General features: G+C 36.7%; 2 protein-coding genes across 2 annotated transcripts in view; one reads left to right on the top strand and one right to left on the bottom strand.

Moving 5' to 3' along the window:
• LOC128989598 (protein toll-like) overlaps window positions 1-22,767 on the top strand; it is a 41,989-nt gene that overhangs the window by 14,274 nt on the left and 4,948 nt on the right. The window contains exons 2-5 of the mRNA XM_054411531.1: window positions 15,454-16,653; window positions 17,879-18,194; window positions 19,072-19,707; window positions 21,563-21,727. Coding sequence (XP_054267506.1) covers window positions 15,455-16,653; window positions 17,879-18,194; window positions 19,072-19,707; window positions 21,563-21,727 — 2,316 coding nt within the window. The 5' untranslated portion in view covers window position 15,454. The remainder of the gene's footprint in view (window positions 1-15,453; window positions 16,654-17,878; window positions 18,195-19,071; window positions 19,708-21,562; window positions 21,728-22,767) is intronic.
• LOC128989250 (uncharacterized) lies at window positions 8,367-14,263 on the bottom strand. The gene is made up of 3 exons (XM_054411124.1): window positions 14,222-14,263; window positions 10,215-10,439; window positions 8,367-8,903 (listed from the first exon to the last, which is right to left on the bottom strand). Exons 1-3 carry the CDS (start codon window positions 14,261-14,263, stop codon window positions 8,367-8,369), a joined length of 804 nt encoding a protein of 267 aa, XP_054267099.1.

Raw genomic sequence — 22,767 nt, 5'->3', positions numbered from 1 at the left:
CCTTATCAACTATATAAAATATATCACGGATGTTGAAGTCACGAAGTGACACAGGTTGCTAGTTTTATTATTAATTACAGGCTAAACCACAAATTCCCTGAACAAAAATGATCAGCTCCACCTTACTGATATTGAGAGATGGCCTACATTGTGAAGCATAACATTTGGAACGCGTGTCCGAAACAAAGATGAAGTTGCGCAAACATCTTTGTTTTGGTCCGGTAGCTCGCGTCCCCCTCCACCCTAGGGAACCCGGATCCTGAGGGAAAGCGACCCCCTCCCCCTCCCACTTCCTCCAGGCTGTGGTTTGGTTATGTCACCTGATTGTGGCGGTTATCACGCCATAACCTACAACATCTCTGTTCTCATGCGACATGTTATTTTGGTTTTTGTTTGCTTGCATTGTAGACAATCTTCTCATTGTGCTGCCGGTTAGCACGCTTATCTTATCATTTATGACGACTAGTCTGTTATGACTAGAATGTCTGTGGATTTTCTCTTGCTTGCATCCTTGATTGGGCTTCCAAACGGTTCCCACATCTGTTCTTGAGTTAGTACGCTAAAAAGTGCATGTATTCGAAAAACCTCTTTTAACCCCTTTTATCATGCAGCGCAAATAAACTATAGGTAGCCGAGAATAGTTTTTTTTTTCTTCATGACTCGCCAAAAATTGGATGCTATCTAATAAAAATTCGAGGTTAATAAGACCAGTGGTTGGACGGTTTCTTTTACAATTATGTAAACATTGCCAACGGCGGAAAACATAAATAAAGTCAATATACTTCCAACAATTACGTTTAATAATATATTAACATTATCGTTAACAATAGGATGAGACAAGTCGACTTATTTATATTCTGTGGCCGCTGGTAGGAGGTTTGGAAGGGCAATGAACTATAAGCCAGGTGCCAGCTCAGCTGCCCTCACACCTGCCCTTGCCTAGGTTCTCTCTCCTTCATTAGTAGATAATGTTCGAATTCTTTATTCTCAGAAGATTCATTTGTAAAGATTCGTTCGAATTCTCAACCCTTTTTGCGGTTCTATCGTGTGCGTTTAAAAAGTTCTAAGAGTGTTTTGAGGGAAATTTCAAATTTTAAACTGGGGGTTTCCAAATTGTTTTGGTAGTTTTTATTTGAGTTGAATATTTGTTTTTTTTTTGTTTACCAGCAAAATCGAGGCTAGGCTAATCTCATCATTTACGTGTAAATCGGTTGTATGGATATCTCATGAAGCGTTGTTTCCAAATATAAGTATGTGTGCACAATATTTTACTAAGGATTTTTTCGCGCTCAATCTAATCATAAATAATGGACGTTTACTCCAACTATGTCATTTGCCTCCTCCATTTCAGTGCCTAAAGTCAATGCACTTAAAACACACAGTTTGAACAACTCTTTTTGGGCGTTGATGAGTCGCTGTTTTCATTCTGGATTTACTTAAGCCTTAGTCTGTTAAGGCTTAAAATGTAAAATGAAATATTTATTTCGTTTTATCATGTTAAAACTTAAATCAAGAAGTAGGCTAACTTATTTTGTGGGTTTAAGACCAAGTTAACTAAATAGGTCTCTAGCACTTTAATTATGATACAAGCAGTGAATACAAGGAGTGAAATTTTTGAAAGACATGCAGGTGCGCTGCTTCAGGGGTTGCTTACTGTTGGGGAGTATCAGGTGAAAGTATATTTAAATTTAGCCACCAATTCCACTGCCTTTGTGAAGATTTGCGAACACAGTTATTGATAGTGATCGTAAGATTTGGGTTACGCGATTCTCTGCAATAAACGTCGCGTTGTTTTAATCCTAAATACCTTACAAGCTCTTCTAGCTAGTTTTATACACGTTTGCAGTAAATCTGTTTAAGCCTAACCCAAAGTAATGTATTAAGAACTAGACGGATGAGATATTTAAAAAGCGTGCTACTTTCTAAGTTCTATATTCTCTACTGTTTTTAAACGTAACCAATGGAGTCGTAAAAAATTAGTACAACGGATATATCTCATTTACACTAATCCTTCACTTTTACTTGGGCTAAAAGACGCTCAGTTACACCCCTTAATCAGTTAATTGGTAATATTATTGACAAAAAGTTACTTTTACATGATTAAACGGTCGGTATATGAAAGAACACGACATTTAGCAACACTCACTCGGTGGCCAAAATTAAACAAAACTAGGTACAACTTGTTGGCATGGTTTTTAAATCGTCGAAGTGTAGTCTGTTCCCATAATTTATTATCGAGGTACCTCGATACCGGGTATTTATTATAGTGTGATTGTTGACGGAAAGCGGCTGGCTGAAGGGTCGACCCTACTCACACACACGCAGGCCTCACACACACAGACGCAAGGGATTAGGACGGACGTGGGACGGACCATTGTCCTGTAGGTCCGTGAAGTTGGCGTACCCATATTAGCGTATCCACTTTTGATCATTCCAATCGTTAGTTCATCGTTAGTTCTCGATAGTTCCCAAATTTTGTCGTTAGTTCCCAAAAAATAAAAAAGTTATAGCCGATAATAAGTGGGTACGCTAACTTCACACTTCCGGGTTCTAGCGCACGCCGTTTCCTGATGAGAAATGTTTACATCTATATATCAATCGTTAGTTCTTCGTTAGTTCTCGATAGTTCTCCAATATTAACGTTAGTTCTCAAAAAATAAAAAAGTTACGAGGCATACAAAGTGGGTACGCCAACTTCACAAATATAGAATTTCCAGCGGGCACACTTTTTTGAATAAAAATGCTTATATCTATATACCAATCGTTAGTTCTTCGTTAGTTCTCGATAGTTCTCCAATATTAACGTTAGTTCTCAAAAAATAAAAAAGTTACGAGGCATACAAAGTGGGTACGCCAACTTCACAAATATAGAATTTCCAGCGGGCACACTTTTTTGAATAAAAATGCTTATATCTATATACCAATCGTTAGTTCTTCGTTAGTTCTCGATAGTTCTCCAATATTAACGTTAGTTCTCAAAAAATAAATAAGTTACGAGGCATACATAGTGGGTACGCCAACTTCACAATTATAGAATTTCCAGCGGGCACATTTTTTTGAATAAAAATGCTTACATCTATATACCAATCGTTAGTTCTTCGTTAGTTCTCGATAGTTCTCCAATATTAACGTTAGTTCTCAAAAAATAAAAAAGTTACGAGGCATACAAAGTGTACGCTAACTTCACAATTATAGAATTTCCAGCGGGCACTGTTTTCTGACTAAAAATGTTTATATCTATATACCAATCGTTAGTTCTTCGTTAGTTCTCGATAGTTCTCCAATATTAACGTTAGTTATCAAAAAATAAAAAAGTTACGAGGCATACAAAGTGGGTACGCTAACTTCACAGTTATACAATTTCCAGCGGGCACACTTTTTTGAATAAAAATGCTTACATCTATATACCAATCGTTAGTTCTTCGTTAGTTCTCGATAGTTCTCCAATATTAACGTTAGTTCTCAAAAAATAAATAAGTTACGAGGCATACAAAGTGGGTACGCCAACTTCACAGTTATAGAATTTCCAGCGGGCACACTTTTTTGAATAAAAATGCTTACATCTATATACCAATCGTTAGTTCTTCGTTAGTTCTCGATAGTTCTCCAATATTAACGTTAGTTCTCAAAAAATAAATAAGTTACGAGGCATACAAAGTGGGTACGCCAACTTCACAATTATAGAATTTCCAGCGGGTACACTTTTTTGAATAAAAATGCTTACATCTATATACCAATCGTTAGTTCTTCGTTAGTTCTCGATAGTTCTCCAATATTAACGTTAGTTCTCAAAAAATAAAAAAGTTACGAGGCATACAAAGTGTACGCTAACTTCACAATTATAGAATTTCCAGCGGGCACACTTTTTTGAATAAAAATGCTTATATCTATATACCAATCGTTAGTTCTTCGTTAGTTCTCGATAGTTCTCCAATATTAACGTTAGTTATCAAAAAATAAAAAAGTTACGAGGCATACAAAGTGGGTACGCTAACTTCACAGTTATACAATTTCCAGCGGGCACACTTTTTTGAATAAAAATGCTTACATCTATATACCAATCGTTAGTTCTTCGTTAGTTCTCGATAGTTCTCCAATATTAACGTTAGTTCTCAAAAAATAAATAAGTTACGAGGCATACAAAGTGGGTACGCCAACTTCACAGTTATAGAATTTCCAGCGGGCACACTTTTTTGAATAAAAATGCTTACATCTATATACCAATCGTTAGTTCTTCGTTAGTTCTCGATAGTTCTCCAATATTAACGTTAGTTCTCAAAAAATAAATAAGTTACGAGGCATACAAAGTGGGTACGCCAACTTCACAATTATAGAATTTCCAGCGGGTACACTTTTTTGAATAAAAATGCTTACATCTATATACCAATCGTTAGTTCTTCGTTAGTTCTCGATAGTTCTCCAATATTAACGTTAGTTCTCAAAAAATAAAAAAGTTACGAGGCATACAAAGTGTACGCTAACTTCACAATTATAGAATTTCCAGCGGGCACACTTTTTTGAATAAAAATGCTTATATCTATATACCAATCGTTAGTTCATCGTTAGTTCTCGATAGTTCTCCAATATTAACGTTAGTTCTCAAAAAATAAAAAAGTTACGAGGCATACAAAGTGGGTACGCCAACTTCACAATTATAGAATTTCCAGCGGGCACACTTTTTTGAATAAAAATGCTTATATCTATATACCAATCGTTAGTTCTTCGTTAGTTCGTAAGTTGTGGCTCACGGAAATTAAACTATCAATTTTTTTAAATTTTACGTTTGTTATAAAATCTGGTAACGCTTTTGACTTCAGCTCAAAATGCTTAGCAAAATGATACCAAACAATATATATTTTGCTTACAAAGTGTAAAAGCTACGAATATTTTAACATGTTTTTATTAGCTAGCTACTTGTCATAATCATTTCGTGTTTGGACTCATTTTTCATTGAATTAAACAACAAATATACTAACACTAACCATTTTACTGTATATCTAACATCAAATGAATTGCAATTTTGAGGTATCATACAACAGATGTTATATTTCTACTTAGTGAATAGGGGATCGGGGCTTTCAGGCAATTAGGACAGTGGTGAGTGTGCGTGCGTGAGTCGGGTCACTCGCAGGTAGGGCTGAGCTTCAGCCGCACTCCGGTAAAAATCAGACTATAGCTGACATTCACGCTTAAATCCGTCGTTAATCTGAAGTTTGTAATTATTTTGGACTCTATCGACAGACAATATTGATTGGATTTATAGACAATCTCTTTTAAGTGTGGTTTTGTGAGTGGTTTTACAGATCACCTAAAACCCACTTAAACCGCTTGCAGCAAACATAAACACATCTGAGCTCTATTAATGATATTGTGATAAAATGAGGAAAGTTTTCGGGTTTTGACGTTCCACTTCGATTTTCTTCGTTTATTCGTAGTTGGAAATAATAAAAAGGTTCAAAGTATTATTTACGGCTATTTTCAATAACCGATATGTAAAATGTAAATTTCTCGACGTTTCTGAATTTGAAATCTGATCGCGTACAGTATATAATTGTAATTATAAGCTTCTTATATTGCAGATATTATTAAATGTCTGTATTAATTGGCCACTAAAGCGTATGCATTAGTACAACATTATTACCCTATATATTGAACTAAATTATCTTGTGGTCAGTATTGTGTTGTGTTTATGTAGTATTAATCAACAATCAATCATGTTGTCCATTTTTGTGTTTTCCTCAATCGTTTAAAAAACAAAACTACTACAGTTTGGATGTAGAAATCAAGCTTTCCCAGTTCAATAGAATTTTTATTAGTATTACAATTGTTTAATTTCTATTACTATAAATTTGAATTAGTATACTAATGTAAAACTGTAGTACAAGGTTGTAAAACAATGTCAAAAGAGAATATCCATTTCTGGGTTGATCAGTTCAAGTTACTTTTAATGAATGTTTTTTAACTAACACAATAAATTTGTTAACCCAAATCAAACAAAAACCTGAAAGAATAGTAATAACTCACAGATTTTGTTTGAGTTATATTATTAGAGTTGCATTTAATCTTGGCAACAATATTGACAACAACGCCAACAATATTGAGTGAGAATTCCGAAACACTCTGGAAATAGTTGCAAGAAGACACTTCTGTGATTTTCCTTATCTCAATAACCTATTTATTTTTCTTGTGAAATTCGTGCCAAGAAGCTTAATTTCAACACAGCTTTTTTTTACAAATGTAATACATACTAAGCTATAAGTTGACAATGAAATAATGCATGTTTAAGTGTATTTCACTGTAGGTTATCATTTTACCAAACTTATTAAACAAGCACACTTTGTGAATCGTATGAAGACCCTGATTATGACATTCCTAAAATTATAGGAAAGCTGCAGCCCTTATCAAAGTTTAATGAATGCAAGAAGATAGAGCCTCTGATGTGTGATTGTGTGAAAGAGGCCCAAAAGGAATTCGAGAAAAAAAAACTCATTCGTAGGATGTGCTCCGACATTTGAACGTGTTTGCTGTAGAAGGTGCATCGCAGGCTTTATGTCCGGTGGAATAAGCACAGGCACAATCCTACCTTTACCTAATATTTGAATCAACGTGTGGTTGCCAAATGCTGTTCAAGTTTGAACATTGAATTTGTCAGCTCAAGAGACACTATCTTAGGTGTGTTGGTAGACCAAAACACAGAATGTTTCAGGATTATTACAAAACCCGCTGGAAAACATGTTAGCTGAAAATAACAGAATACCATTACTTTCCCACCAAACATAGCATACGGAGCATTTACGTTTTATTTAAATTTTTAAAGTTAGTTTTTTTTAATATCCCATTTGGGCCCTTCTGACCCTAAAAAGTGGTTTAGGGATGTGTGTGTGGATGTTTACAAAGCTGCAGGCTACCTGTGGTTCGGTTCTCATGCCATTTGGTACTAATCCATGGTATTTCCTGGGTATTTTTTCCTATTTTTGAAATTTTTATTTTCCTGTTAAGCCCATAAAATAACGAAGGGATCGTATCAAAAAAATTCTCGATTTTGACTAAGATTTATTATTTTATGATAGTTTTAACTCTGAATAAAATGGTACAACTTCCAACATTACGGTTCAAATTTTATTGTTATTTTGGGATTTTATTTTTTACCCATACATATATATATATATCATATTTACTTCTACTACTTAATTGGGTGAACCTATGTTTCAGTTTGCTGATACCGTTTTTAATAAAATAACAAAAAAAGACAAAATATAAAAAGAAATCTATTATAAAACTGCACATTTTAGCAACAGTAGAGAAACTAATCCATTACATTATTATGTTACTTTTAACACACCAACGTTTTATAGATTGAAGGCAAAACGATTGTGTTGTTTGTTACCATACTAATTACCGAGATAACCTATCCATTCAGCAACCTTAACATTAATCCAACAAGACGCAATTCGTTGTCGTACTTTGGATAGAATATACAGTTGTTTTGACAAGTATAAGGAGAATCCAAAGTAAAAGCTTTGACTACATTGTGTTTCAAAACCGAAAAGCGCCCTGCAGACGGGGCAATTACTGGCGGCCACAAGTAAAGGCCAGTAGTGGCGGCCAGTTCTACTGGACAGGATGAACCCCTTCAGACGGGGCAAATAGTGGCTTCCAGTAGTTGCGGCCACTACCGGTGTAGTGGCCTCAGTTCTGCACTGAGATGTGAGCACAACACATCGTATACCATGGAGGACGTTGATGTACAATTCGAAAATTCTGTTTGTGAGGTTGTTAGTGAAGTTGTTAGTGAACTTACAGTGTGTTTGAGTGAAGAACTCAAAGATCTGTTGAGTAAGAAAAGATCTTGTTGGGTAAGAGAGTGGGTAGGGCGGAGAGAGGAAATGGGGGCCTCCAGTACAATATTCCGTGAACTTGCAGAGGAGGATCCTCTTGAATATAAGAAAGTTATGAGAATGAGTGTGATGCAATTTAATCACCTGTTAACTTTAATTGAACCAACAATTTCTAAACGTGATACTGTAATGAGGAGCGCAATTCCTGCCCGTACAAAACTAGAGGTCGCTTTACGTTTTTTAGCTACTGGCGACAGTTACCAAAGTCTAGGACTTATGTTTCGTTTACCAGCCAACACCATCTCATATTTTATGCCTTCTGTTCTAAAGGCCATTATTTCTGCATTACAAGATTATTTGAAAGTAAGTATGTAATCCTAACTTATTCATATAAACTATAGATTAGGATTTGTAAAGTAGTATTAATTTACACAGGTTTAGGAATTCGTAAATAAATTGGCATCAGAACTGTATCAGAAACTATAATTTTTAGTTAATTTTTTAATTATTATTCAACATTTTTAATTATTATTCAAGTTGACGATACAGGAATGGCCCATCAGTTGTATACGTTTGTTGGTCTGTTGTATATTCATCATTGTCATCGGATAAATTGCCATATGAAGACTTTCCTGACAACATAGGAGAAGGTGATGACATAGGAGGTTCTGGTGATGCCAGCAATGCCAACCTCTCTTTGGTTAGCATCGACTGAATTTTTTCTTGACAAGTTAGTCGATTCCTCAATGGCAATTCTTTTAATTGTGCTGCTACATAATTCCCGAAAAGGTCAACCTCGTCAGCAGAAACATTGCTTGTTGTGGATGCCCGATTATTGGCTGTTATTTGTTGTAATTTGTGAACCGTTGATTCAATCCTTGCCAACTTTGTTACACGACGTATTTTGGTCCTAGGCTTCTGAAAATCGGCACCGGCATCGGATTTTGATGTGTTTTCCTCATGGGGATCATCAATAGCACCCTCATCCTCTTCAATAGCACCCTCTTCAGTTTCAGTATCTGCAGTAGTTACATTCATTTCCTCCTTTGAAGTAGTTTGATTATCCTGAAAATAAATTTTATATCTTAGATATTACATTATTAAGAATGTTACTTTTTTTTAGGTTCCAAACACTGTGGAGAAATGGGTGGAAATTCAAAGAAATTTTGAAGCTAAATGGAATTTCCCGCTATGTGTTGGTGCAATAGACGGAAAGCATGTAGCTATAAAACGACCGCCTGGTACCTGTTCTGAATATTTTAATTACAAAGGAGGTTACAGCATAGTGCTTTTAGCATTAGCAGATGCTGATTGTAAATTTATTTACATTGATGTTGGATCAAATGGTAGAGCGAATGACTCAACTGTTTTTAGACAGTCCACACTTAAGTCAGCAATAGACAAAGGAGAACTAAATTTACCTACTGATTACTTCTTGCTGGGTGATGAGGCGTTTGCATTGACTCCTACCCTAATGAAGCCATACCCAAAGAAGAAGTTTTCATTAATGGAACGTATATTCAACTATCGGTTGTCACGGGCACGCCGAGTAGTTGAAAATGCGTTTGGGATACTAGCAGCAAGATTCAGAATATTTGGTAGGGAAATTGAAGTTGATATCGAAACTATTGACTTGATTGTGCAATGTGCATGTACGTTACATAATTGGCTGCGAACAACATCCCCAAGTACATATTTTGAAAGAGGATGGGTGGACTATGAGGACATAGACACTGGACTTTTCCATCCGGGTCTATGGCGTTCCAGTGGTACTGAATTACCTTCATTGAATGTTAGTCGTCGAGCAAACTCATATTCCATTAAGGCCTCAACAACAAGACAGCGCCTTGCTGAATACTTCAGCGGAGATGGACGTGTACCATGGCAAATGAAAGCTATAGGCATGTAAATATAGAGGCTAGGGCAACATCTTACTATTAAACGTGTACTTATTTCATATTGTTCACATTAACGTACACATAAGAGTTATGTGTATTATCAAATAACTTAATGTATGAAATAAAACATACATAAAACACATTTTTTGTTGTCAGTTTTTTAATAACTACTAGGCCTACTTCTGTTATTATTATTAAAATACATATTTTGGACATTACAATGTTTTTTTTTTTTTTTGGAGGGGGGGATAAAATGAAACAATAAACCAGATGGAGGGAAAATGCAAAAATGTTGTTTATCTCAACATTATATGCTGTAATTATGAAAAAAGGTTAAATGTATGTGTATTAATTGTTTATGAAATATTTTAGGTAAATTTCCGGCGTTCAATTGGAAATTTGATTATGTGTATATTTACAAATCGCTACAAGTCCATGGTTACATTAAACCTAGATATTTCATTAATATATTACTTACCAAATTAGACTTTGAGTTCCTGGTGATGGCGACCTCCCTCAGAAAACTATCGGCTAGTGTGAACCACTGCAATTTTGGTACGTATATCTCTTCTGTGCTTGCACCAGATTTTTTCGAATCATTAACTTTTGAGAGTTCACTTCTGTATGTTGTTTTTATTGTTTTTATTCGGGCACGCAAAAATGCTAAGTCGGGAACTTCGATTCCGAGTCCTTTCAGTTCTGCCTGTAATTTCAACATTGCACTTGTTCTCTTTGTTTGATTTGCATAATCAGGATGACGCGTATTCCATAATACCTCAAAGTTTATATATGTTTCTAAAAATGTACTGATGTCATCTGCATTCCATTTGACACACTTCCTTTTCACTGGTTCTGGTTTTGCAGCCATATTTTAAACGCACTAGGCACAGCAAATATTACACGCACAACGTTTCTCATTCGAGTCATCCACCCTACTGGCGACTTGGCGACTGACTGGCGGTGGCCAGTGCCTCCTCAGACGCGGCAATTAATGGCCGCCACTAGGTCACGTGACCAGCTATTGGACGTCAGGCGGCCAGTAAAAGCAAACTCGTTTGCTTTCAAGAGGCGGCCAGTATTTCGTTCAGTTTACTGGCCCTTTAGCAGGAGTACAACCATCAGACGGGGCAACTTTAGTGGCGGCCATTAATGGCCTTTACTTGTGGCCGCCAGTAATTGCCCCGTCTGCAGGGGGCTTAAGGCCCCGTTTATGCACCAAGAGCGGAGCGGTAGCGACAGCGGGAGCGATTTCTAACACCATTGAGTTAAATGGGGCTGTTTAAGCCGGGTTTACACTATGTAGCAAAACCTGCTATATAACTTTTGCTATATAACATTGTTATATAACTTTTGCTATATAACATTGCTATATAACTTTTGCTATACAAAAAAGTCACAGACAATTTTAGTGATTCCGGTGCTCGAGCTATATGTTATATGTAGCACAACTTCATTCGTATTCTGTATCGAAAAGTCACGCCGTAGAGGCTGCTGCTCGCGGTAGCTATCACGGCGATCCTTAGGTTTTTTTGGAAGTCAGAGGCGGAAGCAAAGGTTTTAGGTTCGACCGCTTCTTCCTCCGATAAATAAGTACAGTGTAGCAGATTTATCATGGGACCTTAATGATGACGATCACGCTGACGATCCATAATTAAGACGCGAAATAAGGCTACGAAAAAGTAGCCTCAAAAACGTTTTACGTATTACCACAACACCGGTATTCCACGGAACAGTTCAATTAAAGTTTATAATAGTATTCCGATCCCCCGCACTGTCACTTTCCAGTCCTTCCATTGTAAACAAAGATTGCTGAGCAAAAACGTCCGTACACAGGAGGCTACAACTGTGAACTGATGACACTAAATGCTACATATAGCATGTAGCAGATGCTAGACGTAAAATATTTGTATAACATTGCTACATATAGCAATGTAGCAAGTATTAGTTAGATGTAAGTAAGTAGTTAGATGTAGCAAGTATTTCTTTTGATCTTTACCGACTCCCAATGGTTAGCACAATTTTTGCTATATTTAGCAGGATCTGCTACATATAGCAGTGTTATATAGCACTTTTGAAAAGTAACTTTTTCTACTTCTAGCAAATGTTATATAACATTGCTAGATGTTACACAAATCTGCTATATAGCAGGTTTTGCTACATAGTGTAAACCCGGCTTTATGCACCAAGAGCGATAGCGATAGCGGTTGACCTCCCGCTGCGGTTTCTAATTCGCCCGCTGTGTAGTTAGAAATCGCAGCGGTTGCTTGGGATAGAGCGGTTTTCAACTACTGTACATTGAGTCAAATGGGACTGTTTATGCACGGCGGGAGCGGGAGCGGCTGAAGCAGGGTTGCCAACTTGACCCACGCGCACGTGCACTTAGGACAAATAGTTGTGTTAATTATTTGGCAGAGTTTGAGTTGGCAAGACTGTGTCCCCATTCCATTCTCCTTTAACCAACCGCTACCGCTTCGCTCTTCGTGCATAAATAAACAGCCCCATTCACAGCGGGAGCGGGGCGATAGTTGGCCCGCTGGGCGACAGCCACGGCGTTTCCAATTCCAACTATCGCCCCGCTCCCGCACTTGGTGCATAAACGGCGCCTAACAAATACTCGTACAATAGGCTATATACTTCAAGGACGGCTGTACTTCTTCTCCTTTGTACTTCGTCAATGATTGATAAAAGTAAATTTATCTTAGGTTCGATCAACCAAAAACAAAAGTCCAATTAGAGTCACATGACAAAGTGGGCTTCCTTGCACTGACTGTACAGAAAGTTAAAGTTGCTAATTACTGCATTTACTTACTTTTGTCGCATTCTTTTTACCGCACTCCAGAGTTCCAAAGAAACAACACAAAGCGGCGTGCTTTTATTAGGCACGTACACTTGAAAATAAGTTGGCAACACTACGACCAGCTGTTGCAGTGTTTCCCATTTCGTTCAACGCATTGATTTAACCTAAAATAAAAACATCTTGTATAGTGTGTGAAAGATTAATTATTTAAAGATAAGTTAAAGATAATTTAATAATAATTTAGATAATTTAAAGTAACTGTAGGGAAAATACAATTTGTAACGTGGGTGCAAAATGCAGACACAAATATATATTTCCGAAGATATTTATCCTGTTTTGCGTTAATAAACAGTTTGTATTGTAACTTTTTAATACACCGTTTTCTTGTGTACTAGACTACGATGTTTATTAATTTATCGTCCTGTCATTCCATTAGGACTTTTAATGATAATTGGTACAATTTTTTTATAGCTGTGACGATTTCAAATAAAAGTCTACGTCCAAAGATGGGGTTTTCGTTGAACCATGTTTATATTACCCAAACAGTTAGGGGTTTTTCAAGTCCTGTGTTTCCCGCTATCAGCTGATTAGTTTCTGACGCGCCGTCATGTTGTGAAGCCACAGTCGAAGGTCACAACTGGTCAAACCGGCAGCAAAGCACCAACCAGTCCCCAGTCTTGATTCTCGGAAAGTACAGAATATTTAAAATTTCCTAATTATCAACATAAACTATGGTCATATCGGATTACCCGTCTAATATTGCACAAAACATTCAATTAAACTAAGTTACTAATACTGTATGGACATTGTGTTATTCCCTATTCCGCGCACAACCAAATTTGAATTTGGACAATAAAAATTATAAAGTAGGCTTAACGTGGTATTTTGAATGTAAAAACACTGAACACAACAGAACACCGACTTTCCTTCTACGAATTTTTAATTCGACATTTTTAAGCAAAAATAACTCTTCATCACTTGATGAAGATACTGTCTTACTAGCTTGAAATGCAACCTTTTGTTGACAAAATTTCACGCTGAAAATATGTTACTTGTTTACAGCTTTCTTTGTGAACGCACCCAAAGCACCAAAAACTTGGTCTAGACGATGTCCTCTTCTGGACTTATCGTTTGTATTCCAGGATAAAAGGATTACATCCTTCAAGCGTTATTTTCGTCGAGAACAGTTATTCATTTGTTCGGTTTCGCACAAATGGTTGTCCTTCCAAGGACAAACAGTAAACTCTTAAGCTCAACAACAAAACGACCGTTGGCTAGAAGTTGGGTCCTGCATACCTGGAAATGTAAAAGCTGTGTTGTGTTTTCAAAACCTTTTAGCTTTTAAATCTCATTATTTTATTCTAGTTAATCTTCTTAGTTGGTGGAGACAAATTACGGGGTTTCTTAACAACCATAGATTTTTTTAAGAATAAATGGTATACTAATTTAGAAGTTAGTTACATCGATAGACTATGTAATAAGTTTCTCCGGGATGACATTTAATTTTCCGTGAAGTTATGTTGGTAACATTGTTTAACACTTGATGGTATGACCGCGGTTGATCCATTCTCAGAAACCTTCTTACGTGACAGTCTGAACTCGGAATATATTTTCTACTGGCGCTTACTTATCAGTCGTTGTTGTTGGCAGTTGTGTTGTGTTGGCTACCCTGGTACCACTCAACTGACCTTGGACAGTCCACCGCAACTCTTCTGCAAATCTCTGTACATACTTCGTGTACGATTAGTTGTCGCAATTCCAGTAACTATGAAATATTCAACGCATTCAATCAAATATCCTCTATTGAGTGCACATTGATTATATTTTTCTTAATAGCTGAAACGTTTTGGGAGTCAGGATTTTTATTGGGCCACACCATTGCAGAATCACAAATCTGTTATGTGAAATATACAGGGTGTTCAAGAAGGTGGGAGACATAATTTACGTAGTGAATCCTTGGGTCAAAATAAAGAGTAAATCAAGAATGACATTTTTTCCAAAATCGCTTTGTTAACCGCCACTTTGTATTTTTTACATACACAAATTTTTCTCTTTGAAATTTTTCAACCGATCCATATGAATAATATATAGATTGAAGAGGCCTATGTTTGAAAAAAGTTCATCTTGATTCTACTTAAAATTTCAAAATGGCGACCATTTAAATTTTTAAAACTTAAATTACTCAAAAATGGCTGATTTTATGAAAAAATGTCAAGAACACTTATGTTTAGCATTTTTAATTCCCTAAAAAGATAAAATAAGTATAATAGCTGAGATGTAAAAAAAAATTATTTTTAGTTGTAAAATGGGGCGACTATACCTCTCGCCACCCTAAGTTGAGGCAGCCCAGATGGACGGGCAGGGTCATTATCGGCCGGTCCCGCCCGACCCTTTATAATCCGATTAGTGACACTTCCGTGAACGTTCTAGTTCCATAATTGTCATTAACAAAGTTAAAAACCGATGTATAAATTTAGTCTTTTACATTAATAACGTCGATTTAACAAACATTTCCGTTTTTGTCCCATCAAAATCGGACAATGTTTACGGTTTTTGGATTTTGGGATCTACACTACTTTGTTTAGCTCACAAACCGTAAACATTGTCCGATTTTGATGGGACAAAAACGGAAATGTTTGTTAAATCGACGTTATTAATGTAAAAGACTATGTTTATACATCGGTTTTTAACTTTGTTAATGACAATTATGGAACTAGAGCGTTCACGGAAGTGTCACTAATCGGATTATAAAGGGTCGGGCGGGACCGGCCGATAATGACCCTGCCCGTCCGTCTGGGCTGCCTCAACTTAGGGTGGCGAGAGGTATAGCTTAGCCTTATTCTACCACATTTTACTACTGTACTAAACATTCTCGTAAATAAACAAAGTCAATAATAATTGTGGTATTTGTTTGTTGCAGGATGGCAGACCTGATAATACTGTTGGCACTGCTGGTATCAGCTGTTTCAACAATATCCACTGGTCACTTCAATTGTGCCAACTTGTCATCATCTGCCAGCCCATGCAGTTGCTCCAACCAGTCTCCGACACAGTTTGAAATCTTCTGCCCTCAGCTGGATCCCAAGCTCGCTCTACAGATTGATCTCAATTCATCCCCAAGTGTACAGCTCCAATGTACAACAACCAACGACCCAGATTTCTCAATCTTACCGAGTCTTCAGATTGGCGATGTGGACAACTTCTACCTCCGTCATTGCCCTAAACTACCAAACATCTCTATTAGTGAATTGATGTCCAGCTTCGGAATCAAGAGAATCAAAAATCTTCAAATTCAATCCTATAATAGCTATAACAACACACTGAAGAAAAAGCACATGGAAAAGCTTAACTACGTGACGAATCTGAGTTTAGGCAATAACGGACTCACTTCTTTGCCAGGCGACATATTTGAAGACATGGGGAATCTTACTTTTCTAGATATGAAGTTCAATTACGTTGACTTGCCTAAAGAAATATTTTACTTTACACCGAAACTGGAAGTACTGGAACTCGGAGGCAACAACTTGACGTATTTGCCGCCGGGAATTTTCAAGAATTTGGATCGTTTGAGACTCTTGAATCTGTGGTTAAACAGGCTCAATAACCTTACCAGGCCTGTTTTCTCAGGTGTGCCGAATCTCGAGACTCTAGATTTAAATTCAAACCAGATGGAAACCATCAGGCCGGATCTCTTTTCCGATTTGCTTAAACTGACACATCTGAATTTGTATGGCAACGCATTCATTAGTTTGCCTCAAGGGCTATTGTCAAGGAACACCGAATTGAAAGAGTTTCAAATGCATGAAAATAAAAGACCAATTCACTTACCTCCGGGATTTTTGGCGAACCTCACAAAGATCAAGACAGTCAGACTGAGCGGATCCAAGATTACATCTTTACCTGAAGACATGTTCTCTGGATCCATCAACGTAGTGGATTTGCACTTGAATCGCAATTTGCTCACCACATTACCTGATAAGATTTTTCTAGATTTGGAAAATCTTGAATATCTTGATCTAAGTCAAAATAAAATCACAAGTTTACCAGGAGGACTATTCAGTAGAACCGGTAGACTGAAAACATTGAAGCTGTATTACAATCAGATAGCGGATTTACCATCGTAAGTAACTTATCTTGTATGATACTGTCATTAGGTATTTCAAAACGAAGGGTTAATGATTAACATTACGTAGGTCAATGTCAAAACGATCAAATAATAGAATCCTCATTTTATTTCTATCAGTTTTTCAAGTTTTACAATTTTTACTTGGCCTATTACATATTCTTCTTTGCCAATTACTCCAGTTGCAGCAATACAATTAAGCCAGAGTAATATAGCTGATTTAATTTGTATCAGTCTTGGACCCTGTAGTAAACTATAAATATAAATGTTTTATCCTGTGGTCAGATGTTTCATCTGCCAGGTTCTGAAAGCTGACATTTTCCTCTCAAAAACTCTTTAAATTATTTTAAAAACAAGTTATATAAATTGATTTGCCAATATTTTTTACAACTTTCCTCAGAGGAATAGTTTGTAATGTTCCTGTGTTAATCCACCCGCATTGGCACAGTAGGTACCTTCTAAGAACTCGACAAAATATGGACAAGGAGGGTGCTGAATTTAAAAGAACCACGCTATGAGAGGGCTACAAATTAAAACGGAGACTGAACGTAGATATTTTCCTTTTATTTGTCATTTATAGCTAATGTACTCAACACCATACCCCTAACAACAATAAATTTGAATAGAAAGAAAATATATAAACTATTTAAAAAAAATCTTGTTGTGTATCAATGCAGTTTGAAAACTGTAGCTAAAAGTGTGGCAATGTAATCATTTCCATGCATAAAATAATAGTGGTTTAGATACCTTTACTAAACTTATTTCCATGCAGTGGTAGGAAGAAAAATTAATTTGTAATGACGGGTTTGCGAGTTAATCTTCAGTTAAGCGGGACTGACGTGTCCCAGTCTTAAGTAGTTCTAGGTACAAATAGCAAACACGGTGTTTTGTGGTATCCACTAAAGATACCAAGTTCTATAGTTCACCACCAGGAGCATTGTGTTCTGAACAACTTGCGTTCAACTTCCTTTTCGATACCTGAAACATTTGCATTGAAGGGTTGTCAATTGCTGCACTTTTTTAACGACTACTACGAATTGATTCTGTTGTTTTAGCAATAGCTGTAGCCACAATCTATTTATATTTGACTGTTTGATGGTTCCTACAAATGTAAAATCTCAAGTCTGTTAGTCTGTCTGTACTATCTGTCTGTAATACATAAGTCACCATTTTAGCAATAGCTAGAGCATGCACATATCCTATTTCTATATTACTGTTTCAGAAATCTTTTCCTCCAACTGAAAAACCTGGAGTTTCTGGACCTGAGGTTCAACAAACTGAGGGACATTCGAGGGGATCAGTTCAAGACTCTGGACAAGCTGAGGTCTCTGAACATTTCCGACAATCAGTTGACGACTCTAGCGCAGACTTTGCAGCTTGATGACTATGGGACGTACTCGGTGTTGGACAACTGCAAACAACTGGAGCATCTCCAGCTGGCCAATAACTCCCTGACAGAGATCTACGGAGACTGGAGACTGCTCTTTACCAACTTGAAAACTCTCAACTTGTCCTTCAACCGCTTCCAGAAAGTTACGGTGAGAACCTGCGTTATCAGATTTATTATACCCTTATTTCAAATAGAGGAATGAATGAATGAACGAACGAATGAATGAAGTGCTTTATTTTACAAATAAACTTACCTCTTAGAATAATATAAGTATACTTAAAACCAGTGCATGATTTGGAGGGGGGGGGGGAGACAGCGGAACGGAGTTCCAGTACCTCTCATTCGGAAAGATAAAAATATAAACATCAAAAGGTACAAATCACATTATATAGGCTAGGTTACAGTTCGGGCACCTCATTGTGATTGCGGATGATGTAGGCCTACTCGATTGTACACAGACCGCGGAAGACCTTCATGATTTCATTGGGACTACTGAAGACGTTATAAAGTTTTCTGTGACTGCAGAGTATGTTAATTCTTGATTTTACCGTGACCGCGGAAGATGTAAATGGTTTTGCCAAGATCGTGGTGGTGGGTTATGTTCATGATTTCAATATGTTCTCTATCTTGCCTTGCCTACTGAAGGTGTTCTCAATTTTACCTTGACCACGGAAGATGTATAAAATTTCGCCTTGGATATGTACCCAATTTTACACTGACCGCGGAAGATTTTCATGATTTCACCGCGACTACTGAAGTAGATTTTATGAAGTTTGCTGTGACTGCAGAAGATGTTCTTGATTTTACCGTGACTTGCCGAAATTGTGGTTGTGGATTATGTTCATGATTTAATTGTTACTATGGAATATGTTCTCTATCTTGCCGTAACTACTGAAGGTGTTCTCAGTTTTCATTACAGATTTTTCTTTTATTTTGATCCATACAACTAAATCCTAGAGATTTGTACTGTGTGTATATCTAAGCATTATTGTATTCCTATCTTCATGTTGACAATCTATTTTCAGATCTCAGAGTTGGACTTTCTCAGCAACGAGGTGATGATAGATCTTTCCAACAACAAGATCTCTCTGGTGAACTTCTGGGAGTTCCTACTGGTGGCTAACAATCACCTTCAGAACTACACCACATCCTTTGAGCGAGACAGGGTCAAACAGCATAAAGTCAAGCTCGACAACAATCCTTTCAACTGCAACTGCCTTCTTCTGCCTTTTGTTCAATTTTTGCAAAACGGGCTTTCCCCCGAAATTCAGTATCTTTTCAATATTCCCTCCCAAAATTTGAAGTGCTTTGAACCCATGACGTTGGAGAAGCAACCTCTAGCTTTCGTTCCTCAGGACAGGCTGATGTGTGAATTGAAAACACTCGGCTCTTCTCTTACTTGTCCTGCCAATTGTAGTTGCCTTTACAGACCTCTAGATAGAGGCAATGTTTTCAATTGTGAGCACCAAGGATTGACAAACCTCCCAATTTCACTACCTCTGATTCCCAACACTGACCATTCTGAACTGAACTTGGAAGGCAACCAGTTGCACAGTTTCAAACTGCCGAACGGAAGAGGCTATGAGAATCTGACACACCTGTATTTGGCTCATAACAATCTCACAGAGTTCAACATGACTGGAATTTCTCCAAGAATTAAGGTAGGCTAAATGTTTTATGATCATATGTAAAAATGCTTAGTCTCATTGATCAATGTAACTTTATTTCTACTGAAATTGTGAAATAGCTATTTACCTTACAAGTGTAGTAAGAGCGTTTTTACATCACGCAGGTGAATGTTGTGCAACGAGCGGAAGCGAGTTGCATAATTTACCGAAGTGATGTAAACACGCTCTTGCGTAACGTGTAACGTACAAGATTTTACCTGACCCGACAATATACAGGAGGTTACGAACAATATTTTTCATTATCCATTTCACTCATCTCCTAACAGTAACGTTTATTTACAAACAAAAGCTAGGTTAGGAAAATTCTTCAAAACATAACAATAAAATTCAAGTGCACAGCTGATTTCTAGCTGAATTGAACGTCGTTGGCTCCATAGAGGTATATTTTTTAAGTTAAGCACTCAATGTTATTTAAATGGGTTTCATTACATCACAGAGGGAGTTTTTTTCAACTTTACATCACTCGAGAGGTAACGAAGTTATATACATCACGCTTGGGATAGGGAAGTTTAACATGGCGGGTTAGGTAAAAATATTTTATCACATTACATTTTCTATACTACTATATGGCAATTCAGGTACAGTAAATGTACTACAGTAGAGTCCCGCAAACTCGGCACTCGATAACCCGGCAGTCTGGATAACTCGGCCATCACCTGGCACAGAAAATTTGTGATTTTTGAGTCCGAGTTAAACATGGACTCAAGCCAGCTCGAGTCAAATCATTCACAACTCGTACCAAGGATTTGTTGTACTATATCTGATGACTTAATACTGACTTGTAATATAAATATAAATAAAAAAGGCGGTTAAAAATTATAGTGTTTTTATCTTTAACCCTAGTTCTTGATAACCCGGCATTTCACAAACTCGGCACCCTTCCAGTCCACATTACGCCGAGTTTGCGGGACTCTCCTGTACTAACTTACTGGCGTTAAGTAATTCGTTGAGTCTCACTTGCGAGCATTAGTATATCATTTAGTCTTTAGTGGCACTCATTCCGGTTGGCCAACGGTGGCGTGGCACAGTAGCTGAGTTGACCATGGCTTTGCTGTGATGAGTGTTGCTCTGAGGTACATGTGCAAGTTAGATTCCTGTATGTGTACAATTCATATGCTACTAATGTGGTTTAGCTGGTTTTTATGACCCACATTAAATAAACGGTGTCCAGTTTGAATGGTAAGACGGATTTAGTTAGTTTAGTAGGATTGCAAACAACCCCTGTTCTGCTTCTTTTTACATTACTATAAGAAAAGTACACATAATTTTAGGCCTTTTTTAGATTAAGTACAGATATACATATTGTGTTGATAAAACAAAATAACTTTTTTTAAATCCATGTAAATTTATTTCATCTTATTAATTTAATTCATGTGTCATCTGTGAAAAAGCATCTTGAACACCTCTTGTGGCATCGAAAATGTATAATTTTCTTCATTTTTAACATCTTCATGTTCAAAAGTCGTTGTACATTTTTTGAGAATTAATATTGATGAAGCATTGAGCCACCTGCAGAGTGTGCTGACGTAAATTCTGATTGCTGTCGAACACGCCGATTGACAGAAAATATATTTTTGACACTCATTGTGGCTGATTCAACTATCTTCTTTTTGTAAGAATCGTTAATGGTTCTACCATGTATACAAATACACTGAGTATACGTGCATACTCAATGGTTCTACTATTCACATCTCCTTAGATAAAATTCTGTTCGCATGTTCAACAAATTTATGCAAATCATTTGCGATCTTGTTCTTGTCTTCTTGTATTGTGGGTAGCTTTTATCATATAATTCTAAATGTTAACCTTGAACCGATCTGTGATGCAGGTGTTGGACCTGAGCAACAACAACTTGACTGGACTAGCCTCAGAGACAATCACACAGCTAGAGTCAGCTCCAGAACTGATGTATTTGTCATTGCACAACAACCCTTGGACATGCGACTGTGATGCTTTGCCTTTCATACAACTAGTCAAGAAAAGCTATAAAAAGGTAGTTCTGAAATTAAATTCTTTGATTCACAAATAGGGGTCACTGAGTGGTAAACATCTTGAGAAAAGTCACTAGCTTTGGTTGAAAACTGAACTCAGTTGACCTTTCGTAACCAAATAGTAGTTATGTTACGTATTGATAAGCCTGTAAAATCTTTAGCCTAAGTTCTTGGTTTAGGGTTAAAACAATCAGCTCGTTTTCACTTACTCTTATTTTATTTTCCCTTGCTCTTTGTCATGTTTTATCAATAATTCTTGTGACTGCAAGTGTTTCTTTTCGATATAATATTTTGTAATGAAAATTGTATGTTTTATTGGTTGATAATATTATAACTTCAAACAAAACAAAAATTATCCTCGACTTGGTATTTTCCATCCTGATTAAGTTATCATTTGTATTTTTTTTTGCATTTTTCTTTTTGTTCCTACACAAAAACATAACTTATAATAGACCAGCTTTGCATTGCTTAGTGTATAAACCTTATATGCCCTTTGGAAAGTTTTAATCACGGTACGAGTACCAAAAGTAAACACTTTCATGATAATGTTGGAATAATTCTTTTACCTACGACTGTTTTTCTAAGGTAGCTGTTTCAGTTCAGTTCTAAGAATTGAAAAGTTTCACATAACAGCATTGTTTTCTTTCATAACAGCATATTTTTACTCATAACAACACTGGTAACGTTGAACCAATGAGGTTCAAGGATTGAGAGAGAAGAAGTAAAATTGTAATGATTCAAACATCAACTAATCAGCTGTTCAGGCCAATTTAATTGTTGAGTGGTGCAATTAGTGTTTGGTACATGTTTGTTGCATCACTGTCAGTGACAATGAGAGGTTATAAATGAAAACATAACCTCTCTTAGAAGTTATGGGTAGTGATATTTAGTAAATAAAACACTGTCGAAGGTAAAGTAGTGTACGCAACTCGCGTAAAAAGTGTTAACGGCACTCCGTAGAAGTTTTTAAGGCACTTGCCAAGGCTCGTACCTTAAGTTTTCTACTCATGTTGTTACAGTGGTTTACGCAACGATTGCGTAA

Source organism: Macrosteles quadrilineatus, unplaced genomic scaffold (genome assembly GCF_028750875.1).
Source record: "Macrosteles quadrilineatus isolate MER2022 unplaced genomic scaffold, UCM_ALF_1.0 Scaffold_3__2_contigs__length_128488019, whole genome shotgun sequence".
In the NCBI taxonomy this organism is placed as follows: Eukaryota; Metazoa; Arthropoda; class Insecta; order Hemiptera; family Cicadellidae; genus Macrosteles; species Macrosteles quadrilineatus.
Note: the sequence above shows the minus strand (reverse complement) of the source record. Positions and strands in the feature narration are given on the sequence as shown.

What these genes read in the sequence shown, in the direction of transcription:
- LOC128989250 (XM_054411124.1), bottom strand. Translation starts at nt 14,263, where the DNA reads ATGTACAGAGATTTGCAGAAGAGTTGCGGTGGACTGTCCAAG. An exon ending in GTTGCGGTGGACTGTCCAAG is followed by an intron (nt 10,440 to 14,221) that starts GTCAGTTGAGTG and finishes TTGAAATTACAG; the next exon opens with GCAGAACTGAAAGGACTCGG. An exon ending in GGAACTCAAAGTCTAATTTG is followed by an intron (nt 8,904 to 10,214) that starts GTAAGTAATATA and finishes ATTTATTTTCAG; the next exon opens with GATAATCAAACTACTTCAAA.